Raw genomic sequence first — 27,388 nt, 5'->3', positions numbered from 1 at the left:
TTACTTTATTTACTTGTTACCCGTTGTCGGTGTCAAAACCAGCGGATCTCGGGTAGGGGGTCCCGAACTGTGCGTCTAGGATCGATGGTAACAGGAGACGGGGGACACAATGTTTACCCAGGTTCGGGCCCTCTCTATGGAGGCAATACCCTACTTCCTGCTTGATTGATCTTGATGAATATGAATATTACAAGAGTTGACCTACCACGAGATCGTAATGGCTAAACCCTAGAAGCCTAGCATGTATGACTATGGTAATAAGTATATCCTTTCCGGACTAACCCCTCCGGTTTATATAGATACCCGGGGGGATCTAGGGTTACATAGAGTCGGTTACATAAGAAGGAATCTTCATAGTTGGTTGCCAAGCTTGCCTTCCACGCCAAGGAGAGTCCAATCCGGACATAGGTACAGTCTTTGGCCTTCATGTCTTCACATCCCATCAGTCCGGCCCATGGATAACAGGCTGGACGCCCGAGGACCCCTTATTCCAGGACTCCCTCAGTAGCCCCTGAACCTGGCTTCAATGACGAGGAGTCCAGCATGCAGATTGTCTTCGACATTGCAAGGCGGGTTCCCCCTTCCGAACTCCTAGTTGATCTTCAGATGTAATGATTGTATTCAGACTTGTATGCACAACTGCAGAGGACATAATATTTCACGAGTTCAACTCACCGACCACTTTTTGGTAATATGACACCATGCCTACCCGACCACTACTTGCGAACCGTTTTAGCCGGCCCGTCGCCCCACGTCCCAAGACGTGGTCTTATTGGCGTGTCTTATCCAAGCGGAGATTGTGCCTCCCTTTTTAAGGGATTCCTGTCAACCCGGACATGGATAACGCAACCGTCACTTGGGTACAACTCCTTGGAAACAAGCAGGTTTTTGAGGCCCAAGAGGAGATGTTTGATATTCGCAGCCTTTATATAGGGGTACAGACTCATCTTTTTCTTCCACGCTCGCCTCTTTCTCAACCCCTGCTACCCCGAGTTCCAACACCCGAGTTTCGGTCGCCACCAGCCCCAATCCTGTCCGGATCCAGCCGTCAAGGCCGGTGGGTAGCTTCTTCTGTTGCGGAGGAAGACATTGCAAAGCTTCGGGCGGTGATGTACCTGTCGTGGTTTTGTCACGACAGATGTCCTCGTGAAAGGACTTAGTCGTGGAGCCATCACGACGGGTTAGCTTAAAGCGGTTAAAGCGGACAAGGGACGCGAGGAATTATACTGGTTCGGCCCCTTACAACGAAGGTAAAAGCCTACGTCCAGTTATGATGGACTTTCTAGGGTTTCGATGACTAGGGAGCAAATCCGCTTTGCCTAGCTCTCGAGTTATTGTTTTCTGTCCCTAAACCGTCGCCGGGTCGTCCCTTTATATACACAGGTTGACGCTCGGCGGTTTACAGAATCCCGAGGCCGGCTCATACTCGTGTCTGGCTCGGTTTCTACCTTTCCTTGCCTTACAACATAAGTTACATATCATATGGCGGTTTATATCTACGGGCCCTAATCCGCTTTTGGGCCCTGGGCCTTCATGTAGATCTCCTCTGTAAAGCGCCATATCCCTTGCCTTTATGGGCTTCGAACATGACTAACTCCTGATAGGCATAACCCGGCCCCTCATGGCCGGTTTATATTTAATATTAATATCCCCAACATTAGGCCCCAGATTGATTTGAACTCGTTCATGTCAATCTTCAACACTTAGAAAAATTCCCCCTTCTGCACCTTCACATAGATTTTGTAAACCGCCATGACGTCATCGTCTAGGTTCGTAATAAACCGTCGTGACATCACTTGTCCATTAAAACCGAAGATACCCTTCATTAATGATCCTCCAACAATCGAGGCAACAACCTTGTCGCCCATTCATTTTTTGGGCTCCTCGACTTCCGCGCATGTCGCTTATCTCTTTGTCTTATAAATAGGGTCGAGGGTCCCTTTCCTTTCCTCCCGCCGCCTCTTCGTCTCTCTTCTATCTCGCGTCGCCTCAGCACCCCGAGCGCCGCCGCCATCGTCGACCTTCGCTTCTGCCTCAACTCCGACCGCTGCATCACCCTGACCGTACCAGAAAAATGTGGCGCGTCTCCGCTGCTTCCACTGCTTCGGTAAGTTCCTCTTCCCTTATTCCATAGATCCGCTAGGGTTTGCAAGCTCTTCTGTGTTCTTCGCCATTCCTTACGGATTCTTTGTAGTTTTTCTACTGCCTCTTCTTTTGATATAAAAGAAGTATAGAACTGATGCGGTAGCTGTTTCGTATCCATTTCAGATACTAGTAGATCCCCTTTTCTTGTACAAAAAACCTCCTTAGAACTGATGACCTCCTCTGTACTGGTTTTCTAGGTCTAGGCTTATTTTCCTTTTCCTGACATGCGATAGATCCAAAATTCTAATGTACAATTGTGAAACTTGTTTTCCCTCACTTCGTCGTTTTTTTGCTTTAGATATGTACTGTCATTATCTGCGTAGGCGGTTTATCCTTTAGAAAATAATCTGCCATTAGTCCCCTTGTAAACCGCCAGTCGCCTTAGCATAGCATCAACCTCCGGTTTATCAATTTTACACGCTTGAATACCTTTTCCTTAACCTGCCACGCTTTATGCTTGCTAATCATGAGTCTTAAACCGGCATCAATCTTTTCCAGCTCCTCATTCGAAATGGCCAAATAGTTCTATGCTTGTAACTGGGTCCCTTCCCGGGTTACTAAAGAGCAGCTAGATGGATGCGTCAGAACTGGCGCTTTACCAAAATGAAGCAAAATCCACTGGCGAGTTCCCAGTCCAGAGAATCCTCCTACCCCCAAGGATGGTGAGATAGTGGTATTTGTTGATCACATGAGTCATGGTTTTAAACTGCCCGGGTCCAAGTTTTTCCGTGATGTGCTTGCCAGCTTCCAGATCCACCCTCGAGACATTGGACCTAACTCTGTGTCCAATATTTGCCACTTTCAAGTGTTCTCTGAGGCCTATCTGCAAGAAGAGCCAACCGTTGAATTGTTCAGGGATTTCTTCTACTTGAACCGTCGCACTGAATTTGTAGACGGGCCCAACACCGAACTTGGTGGCGTTTCTATTTAGAAAAGGAAGGATGCCAGCTTCCCTCATGCAAAGCTTCATAGTCATCCTAAAGACTGGAACCAGACTTGGTTCTATTGTAAGGACACTTCCCCTGATGATGAGAACCCTCTGCCGGGTTATCGTGCTCACCGGCTTACCAATACACATCCACTTCCACAATGGCTGACCGCCAAGGAACGGTCCACATACGCTCCACAACTCGCCAAGCTCAGAGCCTTTATGGCTAACGGTCTGACAGGAGTTGATTTTCCTCGTTGCTGGATAACTTGGAGTATTTTACCGTTAAGACGCCGCTCTAGTTTAATGTATTAGTACACAGGGGACTTCAAAGATCCTCAACGACATATTGATATTCAGCTAACAAAGGCTGAAGTTACTGAATCTGTTAAGAAGATGTTGGATGAACCGGTGGCTGTTTGCAGCAAAACAGGGCTTAGTCCCTTCTGCTTTCCAATAAACCGCCAGCTGTAAGACTTGCCTCACTCCCGCTTGTACTTGATATTCTTATTTGTGTAATACTAGTAAAATGCCCGTGCGTTGCCACGGGCAATAATACATGTACAAATTTTAGACATGTCCATCTAATTGAATGACAAAAATTAGTTGAGGATTATCTAACTCTATGTTGAGATGAAGTAGCGTACATCTGTACTGAGTTGAATTTAAGAAGAGCACACACATTTCTTTTCATTTAGCATATAACTATCCACTTCACATGAAATATTTGAAGTAAGCTTTCAAAAATAGCATTCTTCATATTTAAATTAAAAGTATATACATCAACTACATTGAAAGTATTATTTTGATTTTACATATCAGAAAAGAGTGAAGAGAATAAAATCTCGAATTAGTGAGATGTCAAGAAGCTTGCAGGTAGGTGATTTGCTTGGACATGAACCATCTTCTTCTACTCGAGAGAAAATATATCAAAAGACAAGCAGAATTTCACTTTAGTTCTGGTATTCATGCACTCAAGAATTTACACTTCGGTTTACTGGTCCGGTTTCTCTCAATAACACATGATAACAAGATGCAAGTTAAACACAAATGACTCCATATGACGGAGGTGACCTGCACAAAATAAATATCAGATAATTTAAATAAAACTATTTCATTATCTAATTTTATCGTGAAATAAAATATAGTCATATAGATAATAAAAAATAGAGTGGAAATATAACTGCCAAATTTCTCACCTATGATGTAAGGATCTCTTTATAGATGATGTTCTTCGTGTATGTACCAACAGGACTATGAGAGCTCTTGTTTTTGCTGCAAGTTGAACTCTTCTTTTTGCTGTCATCTGAGTTATTTTTCTTATTACCAGCATCAGGAATGGCAAGAATCTTGACATTCTTTCTAGCGGTGGATCTAGATAGTGCAACATACAACTGCCCGTGAGAGAACACCGGCTCAGGCAAGTAAATACCGACATTCGGGATAGTTTGCCCCTGTGCCTTGTTCACCGTCATGGCAAAGCTGAGCCTTATTGGAAATTGCTTCCTCTTGAACTGAAAAGGAAACATCTCATCATCAGAGGGGCAAAGGGGGATCCTTGGCAAGAAGATCCTTTTTCTAGCATGTTGGCCAAGGACAATTTTTGCATCGATGACATTCCTTTGGAACCCTCGAACCACCAACCTCGTGCCATTGCAAAGTCCGTTTGCAGGGTCAATGTTCCTGAGCAATATGACAGGGCAGTTAATCTTGAGCTTCAACACATGCGGGGGCAGGCCATTAGGGGTCAACGTGTTAAGGAATTCAGAAGGATAGTAGTTATGAGGGTCGTCCACCGCACAATCAAAACTATGGTACACCATCTCATCTCCCTGGGATCGACTGATCATCTTCAAATTAATCCTATCCACGCAATCATTCTGTGTCGACAAGATTGCTCTGGAGGTGATGTAGTCTGGGTCTAACGTGTTAGCACCAAGGCTAGGAAAAGTATTGTCTATTAGAGAATCAATGTCAGTGTCCTTCCCAGTTGACGACACACATATCTCGTCTGGAAGATGAACGTCGCCATCTCAATTGGTCTCCTCCTTACCATCACCAATGCGCAATAGATACTCTGCAAACCATGGGTCACTATGTGCCCTCATATTGCGTACCAACTTAAGGTGGCACATGGAATCCCAAAGGTAAGACCTACGTAGCGATGAATTAATTATCTGAGCCCTAGACCCCTTACGGACAACAGGAAGGACCTGTCTGAAATCTCCACCGAACACAACTGTCTTCCCACCGAACGGCGGGTCTGGTCGGCTCATCACATCACGCGTACTATTGTCCAACGCCTCGACTACCTGTTTCTTTGCCATGGAAGCCTCATCCCAAATAATGAGAGAAGCTGACTGTAGGAGCTTGGCAGTCCCGCTCTGTTTAGTGAAGCTACAAAACCCACCATCATCGATGCCTAGCGGTATCTTGAACCGTGAATGAGTTGTTCTCCCTCCGGGCATTATGGAAGCAGCAACACCGGATGTAGCTGTCTCTATAGCAATCTTGTTTTGCCCACATACCGTTGCAAGCAGTGCTTTGTACAAAAAAGTCTTTTCGGTGCCTCCAGGTCCATCCACAAAGAACACAACACCCTCATCACGATCAACAGCACACATAATTTCATTGTATGCGGCCCTCTGATCTGAATTAAGTGAATCTGATAGATATGTGTCCTCAACGTTGAGCTTTATGGTGGATTCCTCGAAGATCTCCCTTGTCACACCGCTGGAAGTGTCATATTCTTCCTGGATATCGGGAAGAGGGAATGACTCTATCTCCTTGCCCATTTATTATAGCATATTCCTGATATCTATTAGAACCATTTGCTCAACTGCAACTTTGGATGGATTGCTACGACGATAGTCTTCTGATGTTGCATCTAGGTGCTTCTCCCAGAGTCTGTGCACATCGTTTGGCTCACAGAATACCAGTATCGTTGCAAAGAGCCTCCTTAGAGATGATGGCATCTTATATAATGTGGATTTAGTGAGGGACTCATCCAGTGTGTTGTCTCCTTCGATCAATCCCCTTCTCTCGGCATCTTCACGAAAGGTTGGTAGGATCTCACCATTAACCGTCCTTAGGTCCTCATAAGAGGTGGCGCCAGTGACATGGTTTAGGAGGACCCGCAGGTAATAGCGTGCCCCCTCGGCAGGATGAGCTGACACAATTCTTTCAATTTGTCCACCTGTATCTCGTACCCTTCTTCTCCAATATTTTTTGTTCTTACTTGTCTGCCAGGTGTACCACTCGGGGAAGTCCCTGTACAAGATAGAACGAGCATCCTCATGTAACATGTTTGCCTCAAAGTACTCTGTAATCATCGACTTCTCAACACCTTCATGGTTAACTACTCGTTCAATATTTTGGGCCGCTTGGAATGACGCCATGTGCATGTTTGGTAGATGGAGTTGTAGCTGCTTCACGGGTGGTGAGTTCTTACTCAATTCAATTCCATATATACTCCACAATGCTTCTGGAGGAGTGACCCACCTAGCGTCTCTATACTGTTTGATCTCATCTATGTCTCCATTTTTGTCAGACTCACTTACATCAATAGACGCTCGATCATGGCCCTTGTATATGTACCTGAATAGGTATTTAACGGCCTTTATGCTTCCGCATGCCTCAACATTGATGTGACAATTGAAGTAGCGCAAGAGGTGCGGGTTGTATGGGACGACCCACCTATTATCTAGCCATTCCTTTCGAACCATTGCTTTACATCCGTCTTCACGTCGTCTGTATAGCGGGTAGGAGTCCTTGCCTTGTAAGGTAGTCGCATTGAAAGGTCACGAATAGTGATTCTTGCAAGAAGGACAACCCTTTGTGCAAGGGCATTCACGATTTAAAGCACCACAAGGTCCATGCATCATATGTTTCACGACCAACTTGTACAGTTCTGGGTACTTCTTCTTGTTGGGGAGCTCGGCTGAGATAAGGCGATCATCCTGCTCGGGGCAAGTGAGCTTGTATCGCCCCCCCCCATGATGAGCAGGAAGTGCGCATGAGGCAGGCCCCTCTTCTGGAACTCCACCACATACACATAAGCCCTCACCTTGCCCAAGATATCCTTTTTAAATAGCTTATTCTTGAGTTCCTCCAACTTCGCCCTGAAAACATGGATGATGAGATCTGGACGATCTTGAGGTGTCTGGCCAGGGTACAGTTCCTTCCTAATCTCATCCCAGTTTGGGTTGCATTTCATTGTGAGGAAGATGTCTGGCTTGCCATACCGCCTAACTAAGGCCATAACATCCATGTAGCGACGCCTCATGTCTCGTGGACCACCGATAAATGACGTAGCTAGAACAGTGCGTTTTCCAATGGAATCTTCCCTACACTCACCGGCATGTAAGCTATCCACCAAGCCTTGGTACAGGTCTGCCCTTATTTTATCTTGATGACCCCATATATAGTCCAACCGGGAGTTCTCAATCTTGATGTATGTGTCGACCGCGAACTGTTGGAAAAGACGCTTACCAAAGAGGATCGGGTTGAATATCCCAGGACGCATCTAGAATTTGTAGCAGTAGTAGTCCCTCACAGACACACATAGCCTACCTCCAGAAGCTGCGTAGAAAATTGAAAACAATGGTGATGTTGATTGAGAGCACACCTTAAATGGACGGTGATGTAACAGCATATTGCAACACTAACCTGCATCATCATCATCAGCAGCGTTCTCACTAATTGTGGGATTGGAGGACCTATTGTTAAGGCCACGAGCTAGACGATCTGCCATCACGGTTTCATAGGGCACACCTTCCTTCGGGATATCAGTATGCCACCCAAGTTCACCTCTAGGGAAGAAAAGAGGGTACGACAACGCATCATAGCATCCATGGTAGGACTTGATGCCGTATATATCTCTATTCTTCCCTTGTAGGATGACGCTATTATCGAATTGTGTTCGACGTTCACTACCCTCCACCCACATAGCGGCTACTTCTGAAGTGGTTGGCGCGTTATATGTTCTTTGATCCATCCGCTGGTCAAGGTTAAGTGTTATGCGATAGTCATCAACATCATCAACATGGCCCATACTCCGGAGGTGTTCAGAGTATGGGTTGCCATGAAGCATGTTGACCAATTGTGTGATTACTTCTTTGTCTTTCTGGCACTGCTCTTTACGACAACTGCGATATCTATGTTCTAAACTGGGGTCATCATCATAGAAGTAGAGCTCCAAGTGACTACGATCCAATCCATCTTGTTTGCTGAATGACCGTATGTTGTGGTACATTTGGCCATGGGCACGAAATGTATAGATAGGATGCTTTGATATGTTAGTGGTATCACTATCAAGGTGACAATATAGTGAGGTGAATGAGAAGTGGCCGTTGAAAAACCTGATATTGTCATGGAAATGCCTGGCATCAGAGTCTGCACTTGTCCATAGCCTCATGATCTCGGGTGGCGTATCTGGGTTGGCCAGTTTGATCTTCCCCTTACGGCAACAAAAACCCTTGGACTCATGCTCAAACTTCTTCGCACATCAGCGTTTGCAGTCCTCCACCGACTTCATCTTGTGTGTTTCTGTTGGGAATTTGCTATAAACCATATCATAGGGATCTGGAATGTTTGAAATAGAAGCAGAATCGTCATCATCGTCAACCTCCTCCATTTCAACATCCTGGTCGCTGTCCTCATCTGAAATGTTCAACGCACTTTCAATATGAGTACAAAAAATATGCACATGATATACACGCGACATCGTGGAACATGATTAAAATACCCATCCCGGCGAACATGTAGCCTTCCTCGTCTTCCGAGTCTTCCTCCAATATGACACCCTCTCCATCACCTATCGGATAGTTATTTATGAGGCTCATGTATCCAATAGGTCGTGCACGAATATAATAAAAAAAGTTTACCATCATCATTGACTCGCGAGTGTGTTGTATGTTCTTGGATAGTATCAGGAATTAGAGATGTATTTTCTATGAATACAACATAAATGTATAATCAATATGATTATCAACGACTTATCTTAGAATGTCAGAACAATTAAGAGAAAACATTACCATTAGTGGCAAGGACAGATTGTGAAGGAAGTTCAAAATCATTGACACCTTCCACAATCATCGCTGGATTTTGATCTAATGATTCATTCACGCTATCATTGGGTGCTAGATGTATTTCACCTGGATCGCACATTCGCAATGTACTTTCTGTTCATACAACATAAAAATTTCAGTGACTAAATCTAGAGAATCAGAATACGAAGTTAAAAATATTACCATTGTTAATGATGACCGATTGTGGTGGATGTTCAAACCCATTTATGCTGTCTGGGGCAATCGACGAGTTTTCATCCATCAATGTGGGTCTTTTCTTCCTACCATTTGCATGGAAAGCTTGGTTTCGACGATCCATCAAAGCTTGCCTTTCTCCGGGTGTCACATGTTTTCTCCATGGTTCCGTACTAACACCCATATCTAGCGTCTCCGCACACGATATATCCTCAGAAGTGGGTTGGATATAAATAGGGGAACCAATGAGCTCAGGAATAGACCAATCACGTCTGACTATGGAGCCATCGGGACCAAATAAACTTGCATGTTCACGAACTATCTTCGGGGTGTAAAATGGGTTCTCCATGGCGAAGGAATCTTGCCTGAGAGTGTTGCGCCTTGACGTGCGGTGAGCGGTCTTTGCATGCTTTTGCTCATGAGTCGTACTGGCATACCACTCCCTATCATTAGCACGTTTAATTTCCATCTTCTCTATTTAAATCACATGATAAGTGCACAAACAACATAAGAGTACTGATTGTGTGATCTCGGCTAATGAACAATTCCGATTGGTGCCGAGTAATTATTACTTGTCGATGATTTTGTCTGCTGATAGGCTTCACGCTTACTTTCTAGTAGTGCATCCATCTTATTGTTATCCATGTGAGCATATCGTTTCCTATCATTAGCATGTGTACTGTTGATTTTCTCTGTTGAATCACACGAAAGTGGCAACATTGTCAGAGTGCTTGTTTGTTACATGTAACGAATGAACATTTTGACTAGTTTGATGCAAATTTTACCTGTCGATGATTTCATTTTTTGATAGGCTTCACATTGTCTTTTTAGTAGCGCTTCTTTCTGATTGCTATCCATGCTCACATAGCGTTCCCTATCTCGTTGCCTCCTTCGCTCTTTGGGATCTATGGGTTGTGGCTGAATATGGGATGATGTGGGACTAACAGTACTGCAAGTGTTGAAGTCAATAATATCTACAGAATGGAGAATCATCACATATGTAGAACAATGAGTAATGAATAATTAGCATAGTAAGATTTATTGGTTGTATTTATACCATTCTGGTGGTTTTGTTTGTTTTGAACCGGCAAATTAATCAATTGCCTCTGATATGTGTCATTTCTGCTGAACTAGTCATTATCTTCAAGAGGAACCATATTTTCCTTGTTGCAAGAAGTGTCTTCTTGTTCTAACGATGGCACGTCAGGTATAGTTGCTTAGAAACACGGAACAACAGAATTGCTATATTTGCAAGTAATAATATGCTTACTATTAAGCACCTTTAACAACTGACGTATCTTGACTTGATTGTGTCTCTTGGGAATGAACCAATAGTCGAGCTTTCTTTTGTTGATTGGCTTCACGATGCTTTTTAAGTAGCTCATCTTTTTTCTCTGCATCCATCTGTGCATATAGTTCCCTAGCACATTGCCGCTTGCGCTCTTTCGCATCTATAGGTTCCCCTACATTATTAATATCAATGACACCTAAAAAATAGAATAATAATTTAGTTATTTCTTGTGCATCATATTGTACAATTACACATCATTAGATCATTAAATATTACTTTGGTTCGTAGAGTTCAACATGTCTTTGAAGGGAGTACGATCACTCGATCGCGTCGGAGACTTCATCTGCAAGGAAGATAGTATATAAAAAAGTTTCTGTTACATGGCCACCGTGGTAAGATTGTTATTGTAGAGTCCACTCTTATTCTACCTCACTCCAATTCATATTCGACTTATGCACTCCTATTTATTATACCACGAATTAAAATCACTAATGATGATAACTTAAAATTTATTCATGCAAGTATGCTAGTTGTCCAATGTCTACAGTGAAATTCAGTTGACATTACCTCAAGAGCATAAATTATAATTTGTTGATGCAAATTAAAATGATACATATTTTATATCCATAAAATTAATAGCACGTCGTACCACAAATATCTTGCATTCTCTCGAGTCACAACATTTCATCAGACTATTTTTTAGGACCGTTTACCATACATTAGATATTGTCCACATGAGAAAATATAAGAAATGGAGGCATCGTTGTACAAGAGAAAAACACAGCGTAGTAAAACATTTAGCCCACCCAGGACAACTAATCTGGTCAACGGCCTATTACATCAAGTGCCACCATCCATCCATTCTAAATAGGCCCAACTTGGGCCTGCCAGCACCGTTGTGCCACTATGCGCACCGTCCGATCCTCTGGACGACACATATCAACAACACGATCGCAAAATCATCACCGGTGGAAACCCTACCGAAAATATCCTCCAATTTTTGCCGTCATTCGCGGAAAGGAAGGAGATAGCGGCTGCGTCGGTGCCGAATTCCTTGCCTGCGTGGCCGCGCCCACAATTCGGGATGCTCGTGGGCGATGTCGTGTCCGGCGTCGATCTACCCCGCTATGCTCGTTGAGTATGTGGTGCCGCTGTCCTTGAAGGCATACGTCCTAGCCATGGTGATGGGGGCTGCATGGGCCGTTGCCATTGATGGCAGGCGCTGTGGCCGGGAAACGGCGGCTGCGCGTGCTACGGTGACGGTGGGTCGGGAGACGGCCTCCGCGCTGAAGACGGAGGCTGAGCGGTTTCTATGTGCTGGAGTTTGCTCCGGCGGCATGGAGAGGAGCTGCAGCCGGCGCATCGCAAAGGGATGGAGGCCCCCTTCATCCAGTCACCGATTATATGTGGGTACGTGTATTTCTGCAACCTCATGTATTAGTCTGAAGCATACTATTCTATTATGCTCGAAGCCCAAATAGTAAATAGGATGTGCTTTGCATAGAGTCGATGCTCACAAACATGGGGCTAATTATACATGGTAAACATGAATAAACCATAGGTCTTACCGAACCAAATTAGATAGGAGTCTGCGTGCGTTTATCTTAGCCGTGTGGCACCCGGGTTGATAGTCGAGCTGATTGAATTGGAGGCGGGGAAAGATCAGCAGGAAACCAATGCCACGAAGAGTGCGTGAGGTTTGTATGCCAAGTTATCCAACATTGTGTGTGTGGAATCAAACTTATATGCAACCATGGATAGGAAAGTGATCCTGTATTAATTAATTAGAGTTAATGCGCATTATTACACAAGGAATTAGTGGGGAAACAAAAAAATGGAAAGAACATATATATGGCAGTTGATCCCGGACAGAATCTCATATGTCATTGATTTTTTTCATCAAGCTGGATTTATAATGATGACATACGTATAAAAATAGATCCTTGTGAAGCTGTTTTAGAGGCAACGAACACTAAGTGGCTGTGCGAACATCATTACAGAGCATCGAAGTGAATTTTGCATCAGACTTGAACCCTCCTCATTCATTGAACATGAACATGGCTCATTCGTTGAACAATCAAGCTGGCCCGGTTCTGCAAGGACCCTAGAGCATCTCCTAGTGCCGCACGACAGGCTGCCAGCTCGTAGGGCTGCTGGTTGTCTGGTTGGAAGACAAGCTGGCTCATGTATGTCGTTTTCCAGTACCCTACAAAATAGGTTTAATAAAACAACATACAATACATATTTTTATATAAGATGGTCATGTTAAACATTCTTCAATTACACAAGCACTCATGTTGTGCTCTGTTGACCTCAAGCATTGTGGCACCTAAAGTCCAGAGCCCCTGCTTTGCTAGTCCCCACCGCATCAAGTGGCGTGACACATGCTGGTCCCAGACATGTAGGTAGATAAACTCCCTCCTGGTTGAGCAATAAAATGTTAGCCCACTGCCAATAAAATGTACTCCCTTCATTAGGACCACATGTCGGTATGGCGTGGTACGGTCGTCTGACCTGTGTAACATTATTTTGCTGACATGCATCACTATGCCAATGACATCTGGGAAAAAATGATGTGAATTTGTTAAGAAAGTCTGGCTCAACTACATGTCAGCAAAATTCATTGTGAAATGATACAATGCACCTGCAAGCATCCTGTTTCTGAGGCCATATACATCTATAAAATCAATGAATCGTGGCGGCAATGAAGGGGTGTTAATGCTAGCCCTGGCAAGAAGTATTTCAGTGCACGAGTGGAGGACGATGTAAAAGTCACATGGAACCGGCAATGCAACTAGCATATGCATAGCTGCTGGTTCAAACCCAACTTTTTGAATAAGTATACAGAGCCGACACGTAGGTTGTCGCTGAAGCGATATGCGATTGGTTGAAATGGATCAAATGCAATTGCATCCATTTTGACCCCCTGGAAATTTATTGCATACATGAGCAGCATGTTGAATATATTATCAGCAGATCACTTAATAGCATATCATTTTTGAAGACTTACAGTTTGGTCGATGAGGATGGCGTGAAAGATGGCTGCTCCACTCCGGGTATGTTTGATACGAGCATACAAAACCTTTGCCGTTGCGTCCCAACCTCTACTGTATATATGTAGGTTTTCTATTTCGCTGAACCTTACATGTCTGCAATTGGTTGACAAAGAGCACAATTCTGTATATTTATTTATGCAAATAACTAAAAGCAGGAATGGATAAAATGTTGCCTGTCGATCGGCGGTGGAGGGCCAATGGGAGTGGGAACGAAGTTCACAGGCGGTGGTGCCATGACCCTCTTCGAGCCAGGACGGCCCATCCTGGGTCCCATCGCCATGAGCGCCAAGACTCTATTTCTCTTCAACACGACTCATGGTTCAGAACGCAGAATGTTTTTTATAGCATGGTATATGGCAGGAAATAGAAGCACTGGAATTTTGTATTGGCATGGTATATAGACGTATATTGACTGATCTGACTATTTTCATTTTCATTGGCGTGAAGTAAATCATGGTGATAGAAAAAGGAAGTGATTGAAAGAAGGAAGGAGATTGATCACCGTTTGATTGAAAGAAGGAATGAGATTGATCACCGTCATGAATGAATTGATTGCCATGCATGAATTGATTGCGTTTGGATTGATTGTTGATTGATTGTGCTTGGTTGCCTTATGTGAATTATTTCTTTACCAAAGATAGAGTCGATTGAAGGGAGAAAAGAAAATCGGCAGAGGGAGAAAACCGATGGAGGGAGAAAAAAATCGCTGGAGGGGAGGGGGGATCGTACGAAGGGGTTGGACGAAGAGGGGGAACGTAAGATGGGAAATGGAACCTTACGTTTTTTTAGGTAGTAGAGATTTTATATCTTCTGTCAATCTTTTAACAGGGTGACGACCCATTATGAAAGAAGAAACCGTAGGAGAAATCGGCCAAGACCCCTCGACCAAAGACAAAGGTTGTTCAAAGACCTGCCAAGAAAAAGGCAGCTGAACCCATCGGGTTAAACCTTGATGACGACCTTGATGACCTGGACGCAGAGGTAGAACTTGACTCTCTTGGTTCATTTTTCATGCACCTCATTGACAATGATCATTATCAGGATGACGTCCAAGGCAGCCAAGCTGATGACGCATAGGTAATTATCCTTTCCTCCGGTTCAGACCCTCTGCCAACGCAAAAAATCCGTCAAGTAGTCAGGAAAGTAAGATTTTCTCACCCCTAGCTCACTTGGATCCAAACTTTCTTTTGAAGAAGTAGCAACACGAAGCTCGCCGCACAACCCGGCACAGCGGCCAGGTAGTCACTTCGGCCGGTTTACCGAACACGTCGGTTCGGAAGCGTCGATCTGAGGTCTCAAACACTTCTGATACTTCTTATCCCAAGGCGGATTATTTCCGGCAGCCTCTTAATCCATCCGATTCTAATTATCAGGGAACGCCTCTTTCATCATCCGGCGAGTCAACAGCCACACAGCTCCCCCCTCTTAAGACTGTCCCTGGGTAACCACTTTAAACTTAATCCTTTTGACGCTTTATATTTACGTATTATACTGACCTTTATATCTTTTTCTTTCAGAGCCAAGGCCAGACCCAGCAAGAAAGCTCGTGTAGATAAACCGTCCGACGACCATGTGGTTGTTGAACCGGAGAGAACTCCAGAACTGGAAAGAACCAATGTTGATGCCATAGTTGATGATCCACCCCCTCAAGACCATGATTTTGTTGAACCAGTAGAAGTTAACCCAACAGGTCATACTGATAAACCGGCAAGCCCGGTCCCAACTGATGATAGACCTTCAAGTCCATCTAAGGCTGCTGATGAATCGTCAACTCTAGTAAAGGCTGCTGGTGACAAGGAAGATGATGTTATAATTACTGGTGTTGGCCACACCACCCCTGGCAATCTTGTTGCATTATCAGAGCATAGTGCTAAGGAGGAACTCTCTGCTATGGGCAAAGGCAAGTGGAGCACAAACTTGTCAAGCTACGCCCACCTCAACGCCCAAGAACTTCATTCTGGTTTCTTAAACCGTCTGTACACAAACCGTGACTACGAAGCCGGTTTAGTGAATCTGATGAAGGAGCGATATGAGGTAACTTCATAACTGTTTCTCTTTTTATGTCCAAGTTCTAGTACCAACTCCAGTAGCCCCCAAGGGACAATTTATGATGCCAATCTAAACCGAGACTTTGCAATATCACAACTCTGCATGCTTATCTTCCAAGGGCTGGTTTATCTTTTAGGATGAACCAATACTTTTAACTTTGTAATCCTGAAACTTTCGTTAGTGTAGTCCCCAAGGGACGGTTTATCTTTCCAAGCTGAACTGGGACTTTAACCAGTGTTACTTTGAGCAAACATACATTAGCCCCCAAGTGTCAAGAATAATACTTGTATTGTGCTTGGGACTTGTTAAAAAATTTCTGATAATCAAGCAAATAGGCATTAGCCCCCAAGTGCCGAGTGTATAACTTGTTATGTGCTTGGGACTTTCCAAATTTCACTGCCACCTCATAATATGTCTTTCTCTTATAGGCTGAGCTGAGCAAAAAGGAAGCCCAAACCGCTGACCTTCAACAAAATATCAAAACCCAGCAAGCAGAGACCTTCAAAGCCAAAGAAGAATTAACCAGTGCGTTAGCATCTATGGAGAAGCTGAAGGAAACTTTGAAGAAGGAACAGGCAGACTGGGGCATAGAGAAAGCCGCTTTACAAAAGAGAGCCGAAGACGCAGAGGCAACCCTTAAACCGGTGGTCGAAGAGCTGACCAGTTTAAAGCGGCAGATCAATGCCATGACCTCTGCTGTTTTTGGTAAGTACCTCACCTGAAGCTTTTCAATATACATTATCTCATCGGTTGCTGGTTTACTGATGTTTGCAATGACACAGGAACTCGCATTACCCATCTAGTCTTTGACATGCGGATGAAGCTGAAGGCTGCCTATACACTGATTGAGCAGTTATATTCCGGAGCTCAACAGGCCATTTGCACCGCTACGCATAATAAACCGCCTCCAACCTTACTAAAAGAGACCATTGAGAAGCTGTCTATGCTGCCCGCCCGGTTGGATGAACTAAAAAGATCAGCAGCCAGGTCAGGTGCGCTGACCGCACTAATCCGGGCGAAGGCATGGATACCAGATCTTGAACCGTCAGATATAGGCAGCGGCTACCCTGGCGTGAAGGAGGACGGCTCAAAATTTAACAATGACGATCTTCAAAGGTTGACAAGGGAAATGCGCCCCATAGCGAGCAAATTGGCTGATGAAACAGATCTCTCTCATTATCAGCCGGTTTATGATTCTGATCAGGAAAGATATCCTGCGCCAACACATGATGTAGAAGATCTTGTTCCGACAATCCGTAAGCACACCTATGCCCCTGATGTTGACCCCTCAAACCTTATAAGTGATGAAACTGTATTTCAAGCCTTAACTGGAATCGATTGGGAAACCATTGACTTCCAGCCACTGGGTAGAGAGGAGGAAGATGCACCAGCGCAGGACGATCCACAACCGTCAACTCAGCCTGGTGACGAGTCATGATCCGGAGGCCGGTTTAGCGTTCGGCGCACTACCACCTTTGCCGAAATAATTATTCTTTTGGGCATTAAAACACTTCGTAATAGGCTAGTTGAAAACACTTGGTCTGCTATGCCATCGTGCATACTTATTTTTCCTGATACCGTGAATCCACCATGCTTTAGGAGATATTATGTTTCATAACCCGTAGTGGTGTTTATTCAAATTATTCCCGCATACAATAAGTTTGAAAGTGTCCTAGCGGTTTACCGCTGGACATGTCATGATGCCCAAATATATAGCCGGGGTTTATAACCAAGGCTGTACTTTGAAAATAATCAAAGATGAAAGAAGTAATACCTGTGATATTGAATCACTCTGTTGGTTGACCAACTTTTGTATAGTTAGGGCTATAACCCCAATCCTGAGTATTGATAACTCCTTCCATGTTTTGCCGGTTTATGATAAAACCGTACCGGGCTATGATAAACACCGGTGTATATAATGCTGGTGACTTATAGTCAAAACCAGACCAGGTCAATAAAACATCGGATTATAACTGATCATGTACTTACAACTTATTGTTGAAAGCCAACCCGGGTCAACAAACGTCGGTTTATCATAAAACATTATAAATCTCACCAGAGGAGAAACAACTTATCAAATTAAAACACAAAGAAAACATGCAAGGCTTTTCATGTGCTGCCAGGCCCTAAATCGAGGCTTTTCATGGGCTGCCAGGCCCTAAATCGAGGCTTTTCATGGGCTGCCAGGCTACTGAGTTAAACCATTTTCAAAGCCTTTTAAGATGGACCTCAATCATTGACCAATCATCGTTTTAACTTTGACAAGTTCATGGTCTATGAGATTGACTTGTCAAACGTTGGGGAGTCATACCAGGTTTACCTGGACGGAGTGGCTTACTTAAAAAAGGAAGGATAACCCGGGGTTTTAGGTGAATACACGTGGCTTCCAAGCCTGGCTTGATAGCCTATTTCAAGGGTGCAAGCTTTTTTGTTCTTTGAGAAGCAAAGAACCCCCAAGCAACATGTGAGCTGTGCTCGGTGGGTGCCTATGTTTGAGCTGTGCTGTTGCAACACTCTCTTTGGCCCCACATAATGTTGGGGATATTAATATTAAATATAAACCGACCGTGAGGGGTCGGGTTATGCCCATCAGAAAATAGTCATGTTCAAAGCCCATAAAGGCAAGGCATATGGAGCTTTACAGAGGAGATCTACATGAAGGCCCAGGGCCCAAAAGCGGATTAGGGCCCGTAGATATAAACCGCCATATGATATGTAACTTATGTTGTAAGGCAAGGAAAGGTAGAAACCGAGCCGGACACGAGTATGAGCCGGCCTCGGGATTCTGTAAACCTCCGGGCGTCAACCTGTGTATATAAAGGGACGACCCGACGACGGTTTAGGGACAGAAAACAATAACTAGAGATCCAGGCAAAGCGGATTCGGTCCCTGGTCATCGAAACCCTAGCAATTCCATCATAACTGGACGTAGGCTTTTACCTTCATCGTAAGGGGCCGAACCAGTATAATTCCTTGCGTCCCTTGTCCGCTTTAACCACTTTAAGCTAACCTGTCGCGATGGCTCCACGACTAAGTCCTTTCACGAGGACATCTGTCGTGACAAAACCATGATAGTTGGGGCCCACCTTGGGGCTATCGCACGATGGTTTTGAGTTCTTGAAGGGCAGCTTCGAAGGACTCAAGGGATACGCTGTGGGCCGGATGACCAAGAGTCGTGGCGGCAAGCTCTACATCGACAACGCAGGTTGGGGCCCCGAGGCCGACTCGACCGAGTACGGGCACCGGGTCCCCTTTGGCAGAATACACGTCTTCATTGGCAAGATCGGCGAACATGTCCCTGAGCCGGACATCTGCACCGACATCATCGAGATGGCTCAGCGTGCAAGACCTGCCCGCGTTCAGCCTGCCGTGAAGTGTGCCTTCATGGGAGTCATCCATGGAGTGGAGTCTAAGGATAGATCGGCATCTGGTGGCGAAACCGTTGTCTACTCTGATGACGAGTCTTCAACTGGAGAGACCGAGTCGCTATATCAGCCGCATGATGGCTGGATTAGTGGTGGTTCCGATGGTGATAGTATTCCGGACTTCCTTGAACCGCCGAGCCGAGTTGCAATTTTCATGGCCGGTACACAATCGGTGCAACATTCTTCTACCGCCACAGCAGTGATCTCCGGTTCAGCAGCGGCAACACCGGCCGATGTAGGGGGCTCTGCATCACCGCCGGCTTAGGCTTTGTCCAATTTGTTCGACACCCTGGCAACGTTGATAGCAGCGGAGGTTGACGCGGCAAACCAGGATCAGCATAACACGGAAATTGCAAAGGTGAAGGATCAGATAGCTCAAGCTAAGGCAGATCTGGCAGTGGAGAATACCAAGATGGCCGCTGAGCGGGCCGGATTAGAGGCACAGGCCTATCGGCTTATACTGGATTACAGTGCATCAGATGATGTCATGAGAAGAAGGTACCGGTCTCACCTGCCGCCAGTTTACGAGGGAAGAAACCTCTTTAACACACCAGGAGCAGGCACCAGCAACCAACCAGTGGTAAACCGGGCGGAGGCACCTGGAACAGGGGCGCCAGTTCAGCCACGCGCGATGGATCCGCCTTGTCAGAACGATGTCCCATCACAGCACGTCCCAACACCTCCGGGTCATTACTCTAACCCGTTGGATAACATCGTTGCCGCCGCTTCACGATTGGTAGCTCTCTCGATTGATGGCGAGTCTCCGGTAGTAGTTGAAACACGACGGGCTAGGGAGCTCCTTCAGACATCTTTGACTCAGCAGCAGGCTTATTCACACAGTCGTGAGAGGATTCATACCACCCCCCGCCCAAGTCGGAGCTACATCAGGCATATTGATGAACCGGCTGTATCAAGCAGTGCGAGAAACCGTAACCCGCCGCGAGGTCATAACCCGACGGGCGGCGGTGCTAATGCCCAAGATGTGGTGGATCACAGTAGAGCGCATCGAAGCCGAGTTAGCAGCGTAGTACGCGGCCCGTTAGCTTACTCCGATTCGTCCAACTACTTTGGTGGAGCCAGGCGTGATTTTTAGTTCTTTGGGGGTGCCGTGTCTTTCCCCGGCCATACGTAATGTGCGGTTACCCAAGGACTTCAAGGGTCCTTGTAAGGTGCCCAATTACACTGGCGATTTACCCCCTGAGTCATGGATTGAGAGTTATGAGATGGCGATGGAGATGCTGGATGTGGATGATGCGGCATGTGCTAAGTACTTCACTATGATGCTAGAAGGGACGACTCGTACTAGGTTAAAAAGCTTACCAGCTAACTCCATTGGATCATGGGCCGAGTTAAAAAGTTGGTTTATCCAGAATTTCAAAGCCACGTGCAAACAACCCATGTCCATCGTGGACTTAGCCGCCTATGTTCAAGAGGAGGGGGAGTCCACAACCCATTGGGTAAAGCAAGTCTCAGCTATTCTGCATTCATCAGACCGCATCAATGCTGACATGGTCGTCTTAACATTGGAAGGAAATTGCCGGTTTATGCCCTTGAAACTAAAGTTGGGAAGGCTCAAGCATCACTGCAATGACATGGCCACGCTTATGGCAGCTCTGGTTAAGTATGCCGATTCAGACAGTACCAAGGACCCTGAGTCTGAAGATGAAAAGACGGGGAAGGGAAAGAAAAACGGCAGTGCCAAGGGGCAGCAGCATAACCTGGCGGGTCATGGGAACAACGGTAAGCGCAAGGCAAATAACAGCTTGGATTTTGTGGCTAACACCAACACCCAGGATAATGGTCAACGCCGTAAGGGTAAACCGCCCCAGCAGGGTCATGGGAGTTTAAAAAATCAAGTTCTTTCCAGTACGACCAGGGACCGCACGGTGGTTCAGGAGGCGGTTCTCATGGGCCGGGTTACGGCGGAGGCAGCTTCGGTTCAGGATTTCAAGGCAATCAAACCGGACATGGCAATCAAGGCAATCAGGGTAACCAGGGCGGTTATAATAATCAGGGAGGTCAACAGCAGCAACAATCGGGTTATCAGAGTAATCCGAAGCAGTTGAATAGTGGGCAGTATCATGTCTTTACCACTAGCTTATATAAGCGCGATCAGAAGCTACATAAGAGGGCAGTAAATTCCATTGAACCAGCGGTGCCTCGTTATCTGCGCTAGTCTGAATAGCCCATTCTATGGAGTCGAGAGGATCATTCACCCCGGGTTGATAATCAGGGTCATCTGGCCTTAGTGGTGGCACCTCAGGTTGGGGGGGGGGTACAAGTTCACCAAAGTACTCATGGACGGAGGGAGCAGTATCAATATCCTTTATTATGAAACCTTCCATCGCATGGGGTTGACAGATAAGAATCTTAAACCGTCAAACACCGTTTTCATGGTGTGGTGCCTAGTAAATCGGTGTACCCAGTTGGTAAGATAGCTCTGGAGGTCGCTTTTGGAGATGATCATGACTCAAGATCAGAAACATTGACTTTTGAAGTGGTAAAAATCAAGAGCCCATATCATGCCCTGTTTGGACGATCGGCTTATGCTAAGTTCATGACAAGGCCCTATTATGTTTATTTGCAGCTTAAGATGCCGGGTCATAAGGGGACCACCACAGTGCATGGGAGCCGAAAGATTGCTTTGGAATGTGAAGAAGGTGATGCGGCCCATGCTGAGTCGGTTTGTGCAACAGAGGAGTTGAAGTTTTACAAAGACAATGTTGATCCGATGGATATGACCTCTCTGAAAAAACCAACTACAGAGCATGATCCGGCTTTGAAGTTTAAATTGGCCGAGGAGACTAAGATGGTCGACTTTGTTCCCGGCGATTCATCCAGGCAATTCAGCATCAGCGCTAACCTAGATCCGAAATGGGAAAGCGCGCTCATCGAGTTCATCCGTGAGAACTGGGACATCTTTGCATGGAAACCTTCTAACATGCTAGGTGTACCGAGGGAACTCGCTGAGCACACTCTTAATATAGATCCCAAGTTTAAACCGGTCAAGCAGTTTCTCCGCCGCTTCAATGAAGAAAGGCGCAAGGCTATTGGAGAGGAAGTAGCCCGGCTCTTGGCAGCAGGGTTTATTGTGGAGGTCTTTCACCCTGAGTGGCTAGCTAATTCGGTGCTGGTACTTAAGAAGAATGACACTTGGCGTATGTGTGTGGACTACACAGATTTGAACAAGGCCTGTCCAGCTGACCCCTTTGCTCTCCCTCGTATTGATCAAATTATTGATGCTACGACGGGTTGTGACCGTTTGTGTTTTCTGGACGCTTATTCCGGCTATCATCAAATCAAAATGGCAGTTAAGGACCAGGAGAAGACAGCTTTCATAACTCCCTTTGGAGCCTTCTGCTATGTATCTATGCCGTTTGGGCTCAAGAGTGCCCAGGCGACTTATCAACGCTGTGTACAGAATTGTCTTCATAATCAGATTGGGCGCATTGTTCATGCTTATGTGGATGATATTGTGGTGAAGTCCAGAAAGGAGGAAACATTGATAGTGACTTGAAGGAGACTTTTGATAACCTCCGGGTTTATAAGATAATGCTTAATCCAGCCAAATGTGTCTTTGGTGTACCGGCAGGCAAGCTTTTGGACTTTCTGGTGTCTAACAGGGGCATTGAGGCTAATCCAGAGAAGATCAAAACTATTACGTCTCTGGGTAAACCAGCGTGTATTAATGATGTGCAGCAGCTGGCGGGTTGTATTGCAGCATTGAGCCGGTTTATCAGCCGTTTGGGATAAAAGTCAATCCATCTGTATCAGATGATGAAGAAGACATACCATTTTGTCTGGAGTGATGCTGCCAATGAAGCCTTTGATAATTTAAAGCGGAAATTAGCTGAACCGCATATCCTTGCCGCTCCTGTTGATAAAGAGCCCTTGTTGCTATATGTGGCTGCTAATGCCCGGGCTGTTAGTGTAGCTATTGTGGTGGAGTGCAAAGAGGCCAGCAAGGAGTATCCGGTTCAATGGCCGGTTTACTACATCAGCGAGGTGCTTATTGAGTCCAAGCAGAGGTACCCACATTGGCAGAAGTTGGTGTATGGGGTTTTCATGGCAAGTCGAAAGCTCATGCATTATTTTTAGGGTCATCCTATCAGAGTGGTCAGTTCTGCCCCCTTGGGGGATATAATCCAAAACAGAGAAGCAACTGGCTGGATTGCCAAATGGGCTATTGAGCTTGGACCTCACGGGTTAAAATATACGCCTCACACAGCAATCAAATCCCAAGCACTTGTGGACTTCATCAATGATTGGACAGAGTTGCAGGCACCAGAGGAAAAGCTAGATAACACTTATTGGACTATTCATTTTGATGGATCCAGATAATTGGAAGGCTCGGGGGCTGGAGTCATATTAACTGGTAAAGGCAGAGCCAGTCAGTAAGTGTGATGCGTCCATGGCGGTTTAATTCATCAAAAAGGTGATTTTCCGCTTTGGTTTTCCACACAACATCATAACTGATAATGGTACTAATCTATCCAAGGCTGGTATGGAAGAATTTTGTCAACGTGAGCACATCCGGCTTGACGTATCCTCAGTGGCTCACCCCCAATCTAATGGTCAAGCAAAGCGAGCCAATCAAGAGATTTTGAGAGGCATCAAACCCCGGCTTATGGTTCCTTTAAAACGGACACCAGGCTATTGGGTGGAGGAGTTACTTTCCGTGTTATGGAGTATCAACACCACACTGAACATATCTACGGGTTACACGCCCTTCTTCATGGTTTAAGGAGCAGAGGCGGTTCTCCCTAGTGACATCCGTCATGACTCGCCCCGTGTGGCGGCTTACGTTGAAGCTGATAATGAGAAAGCACGTCAGGACTCACTGGACCTGTTAGATGAGGAGCGCGATCTCGCAGCAGCATGTTCGACAATTTATCAACAAGATCTGCGACGTTATCACAGCCGTCGGGTTAAGACCATAACTTTTCAAGAAGGTGATTTGGTGCTCCGGCTCATCCAGGATCAGACTGATATGCACAAGTTATCCGCATCTTGGGAAGGGCCTTTTGTGGTCAGCAAAAATTTGCACAATGGATCATACTACCTTATCGATGTTCGAGAGCACATAGACTCACGTAAATCGGAGGAGGAGACCCAACAGCCGTGGAATATAGCTCATCTTCGGCCCTACTATACTTGAGCCACATGCTCTTCTTATGTACATAATTATGACAATGTATATATTATGATCAATATAATAAACCGGAGCCTCAGCTAAAGCGGGGTCTCTGTCATTTTTTACATCATGTGTGCTTACATGGGGGTTTCTGTTTATAAAGCGGAGTTCTATTGATCCGGCTTATAAAGCCACGCATGTCAAATAAAATCACTAGGGGGCTTGGTCGTATTCGAACCATAGCTACACCTCTTGATCGGGTTAAAGCCAAAAGGGAAATCACTTGGAGGCTATGTTCGAACCATAGTCACACCTCTTGATAGGCATAAGGGCACCAGGGAAATCACTTGGGGGCTTGGTCGTATCCGAACCATAGCTACACCTCTTGATAGGCATATGGCCACCAAGGAAATCACTTGGGGGCTTGGTCGTATTCGAACCATAGCTACACCTCTTGATCGGCGCAATGCCACAATTATGACTACTTAGGGGGCTCTGGTCATATCCGAACCATAGCTTAAACCCTCTTGATCATACACATACATCATCATATATTGCGTCATACCTTGCATCATCATTACATCATCATAGCATGTATCATATAGGCACAAATATACCGGTTTATATGGCAGGAATTGGTTTTCAAACCAGGTTATATTATTCAAATCTTTAAATAGCCAACATGGCTAGATTTTTATTATGGTTATCAATAACCAGTATTATGATTGAGATTTTCATAGTCGCTTCAGCACAATGGACATAATTTATTCTACAATGGAAGGAATAGTCCCGAGTCGCTGCAGGCTTACGACCCGACACTTGGGGGCTACATTATTCAAGTTGGGATTACATCAAATACACAAGTCTCATGTCGCTGCAAGCATGCACCATGACACTTGGGGGCTAATGCAAAGTCATTGTTTGCTCACCTTATTGAAGACCCGACTCATCACATCGTAATGAGCCGTCCCTTGGCGGCTACCAATTGCTCCTGTCAACAATTCAAGGTACAAAGCTTTTAATCCATTATATTGAAGGGTCCACTGCTCAGTTGGTAAAGCACAATGCTCTTAACCTTGTGGACGTGGGTTCAAGCTCCATGATGGGGTTACATCATATGATGTTATTTTCATTGAAGTATATATCAAGTCCCAACTCAATATTATCTTACTGAACCGGTCCTTGGGGGATACACATTACTGTTCAAAGTTTACATGATTATATTTACAAAGTCCCTGCTCATTATTGCATAATGACCCGTCCCTTGGGGGCTAAACTGGTTGAAGTTTTTTGAGCATCAGGCAATTACAAGTCCGAGGTTGCTGCAAGCATGACAACACGACACTTGGGGTCTACATAATATGGAGTATTCAGTTGTTATTAGTGACTGAGATGAACAACATGGATTTCTTCAAAGTGGAAGTATTTATATTGAAGCAAGTCTTAAGTTATCACTTTGTTCTGCTCAAGACTTGGGGGGGCTACAGGTAATATGGATATAAGATCAATTACATGACCCGGTGTCAACAACAATTATGACCCGGCATCGTCTGTTTTATAACCTAGCAATTTTGATAATAATAAACCGGCAAGTTTTACATACTCAAGCCGACTGAAAGTCAGATGAGTATTTCAAGACCAATATTTTTTAATCCGGCGCTTTGGAAGCCGGTTCAAGTGGATTATTTCTTACAATATTTCTCTACAAGAAACCAATGTCAGCAAATTGACTCTGAAGCTGGCTTATTGACCCAGATTTCTCAAGAAAAGTATCTGGATTTTTTGCATTCACAAAGTTTGAATGTATCTACTAAAGGAGATTTGCTATGAGTTCATGGGCATGTATCAAGAAGGAAATGACAAGGACTTAAAGATGATCAGGTGCCGGTTTACAAGAATTTTTAACCCAGAGTACGACTCGTCAAGGTTGTTCTTGTGTTTGTTTTACAGGATCACTTTAACATGGATAAATCCAAATTAAACTGGGGGCTAATGTCGGGGATATACTCCACAGTATGACCCAGCCAGAAATATGACCCGGCCGGACTTGGCGATTTACTTGAGACCCGGTTGACACTTGGTGATTCACTGGCGACCCGCCCTGACCAAACGGTTTACAAGCAACCTGCCTGAACATTACGACTCACTGGTAAACCGGCAGGCGGGACATACAGATGACTAGGCCCAAGGCCCAGAAGGCCAGTTTATGTTAATGGTGGGCCGGTTTAAGAGGAAAGACGTGAAGAATATTTTACCTTACAAGGAGTTAAGACCCGAACTTGTATCCGCTTTGTATTAGAAGGTAGACTAGTCCTAATCCTAATAGGACTCCACATGTAACCCGCCCCTTCAACATATATAAGGAGGGGCAGGGCTCCCCAAAGAGGGACAAGCAAGAAGAAAGTAATAGGTAAGGCTAGACACAACTACAGGAGAGCCGGTTTATGGGGCGACTCCCTCATGAGCATAATGAGACCTAGCCACAAACAACATGTAGAGCTATTCCGGATGATGTTTCCCGGGGCCCGAAGCTCTCTAAATCCTTGTCTTGTGTGATGATCTGCCTTGCGTCTCTCATCCCGATCAACCCCTCTCAAGCTATCACATAGATGTGCTGGCCTCATGAATAAGTCCTCACACTAGGACATCTGCCGTGACAATTCCACGACTGTACCTGACCGTTGAAATCTATCATTGGCTTCCCGCCGAGGGGCAGGTTATTCCCACCCCCAGATCCAGTGAGAGGGTCGTATTCATGCCCACTTCCTCCGCGGGTTGGGGTTTTCACTTAACCCCTTCGTTCGAGGGCTCATTTTCTATTACGGGCTAGACTTTCATGATTTGGCCCCGGACTCTATTCTTCTCATCTCGGTGTTCATCATCACGTGCGAAGCCTTCCTCCGAACTCCTTCGCACTTCAACTTGTGCCTCAAGACCTTCGATGTGAAGCCGCAAGTGGTAGAGGGGGAGCAGGCCGAGTGCGGCGGCGCTATAGTGATCAAGCTTGCTAGCGCCATTTGGTTGAAAGGATCCTTCGCCAAATCTTCCGATCTATGGCAGCAGGGGTTGTTCTATATCACCGAGCCCCGCGGCTCCA

General features: G+C 45.3%; 2 protein-coding genes across 7 annotated transcripts; both read left to right on the top strand.

Moving 5' to 3' along the window:
• Window positions 1–11,588: 11,588 nt before the first annotated feature.
• On the top strand, window positions 11,589–14,275 carry LOC119333473. Of its 6 annotated transcripts, none has more exons than XR_005161202.1 (3): window positions 11,589–12,033; window positions 13,632–13,744; window positions 13,839–14,275. XR_005161202.1 is itself a non-coding variant. In XM_037606352.1 (3 exons), the coding sequence occupies exons 1-3, from the start codon at window positions 11,725–11,727 to the stop codon at window positions 14,048–14,050; spliced, it is 573 nt and encodes a 190-aa protein (XP_037462249.1). In that variant the 5' UTR covers window positions 11,589–11,724; the 3' UTR covers window positions 14,051–14,275. The 6 variants fall into 6 exon arrangements, 1 of the variants encoding a protein (XP_037462249.1); XR_005161203.1 differs by having other exon boundaries at window positions 11,589–12,037; window positions 13,640–13,683; XR_005161201.1 differs by having other exon boundaries at window positions 11,589–12,037; window positions 13,640–13,744.
• A 599-nt stretch (window positions 14,276–14,874) lies between these two features.
• LOC119331637 lies at window positions 14,875–17,445 on the top strand. The gene is made up of 5 exons (XM_037604797.1): window positions 14,875–14,975; window positions 15,057–15,124; window positions 15,201–15,717; window positions 16,161–16,437; window positions 16,515–17,445. The coding sequence occupies exons 3-5, from the start codon at window positions 15,574–15,576 to the stop codon at window positions 17,168–17,170; spliced, it is 1,077 nt and encodes a 358-aa protein (XP_037460694.1). The 5' UTR covers window positions 14,875–14,975; window positions 15,057–15,124; window positions 15,201–15,573; the 3' UTR covers window positions 17,171–17,445.
• Window positions 17,446–27,388: the final 9,943 nt, after the last annotated feature.

The sequence above is a fragment of the Triticum dicoccoides genome, chromosome 7A, assembly GCF_002162155.2.
Source record: "Triticum dicoccoides isolate Atlit2015 ecotype Zavitan chromosome 7A, WEW_v2.0, whole genome shotgun sequence".
Classification (NCBI taxonomy): domain Eukaryota; kingdom Viridiplantae; phylum Streptophyta; class Magnoliopsida; order Poales; family Poaceae; genus Triticum; species Triticum dicoccoides.
Note: the sequence above shows the minus strand (reverse complement) of the source record. Positions and strands in the feature narration are given on the sequence as shown.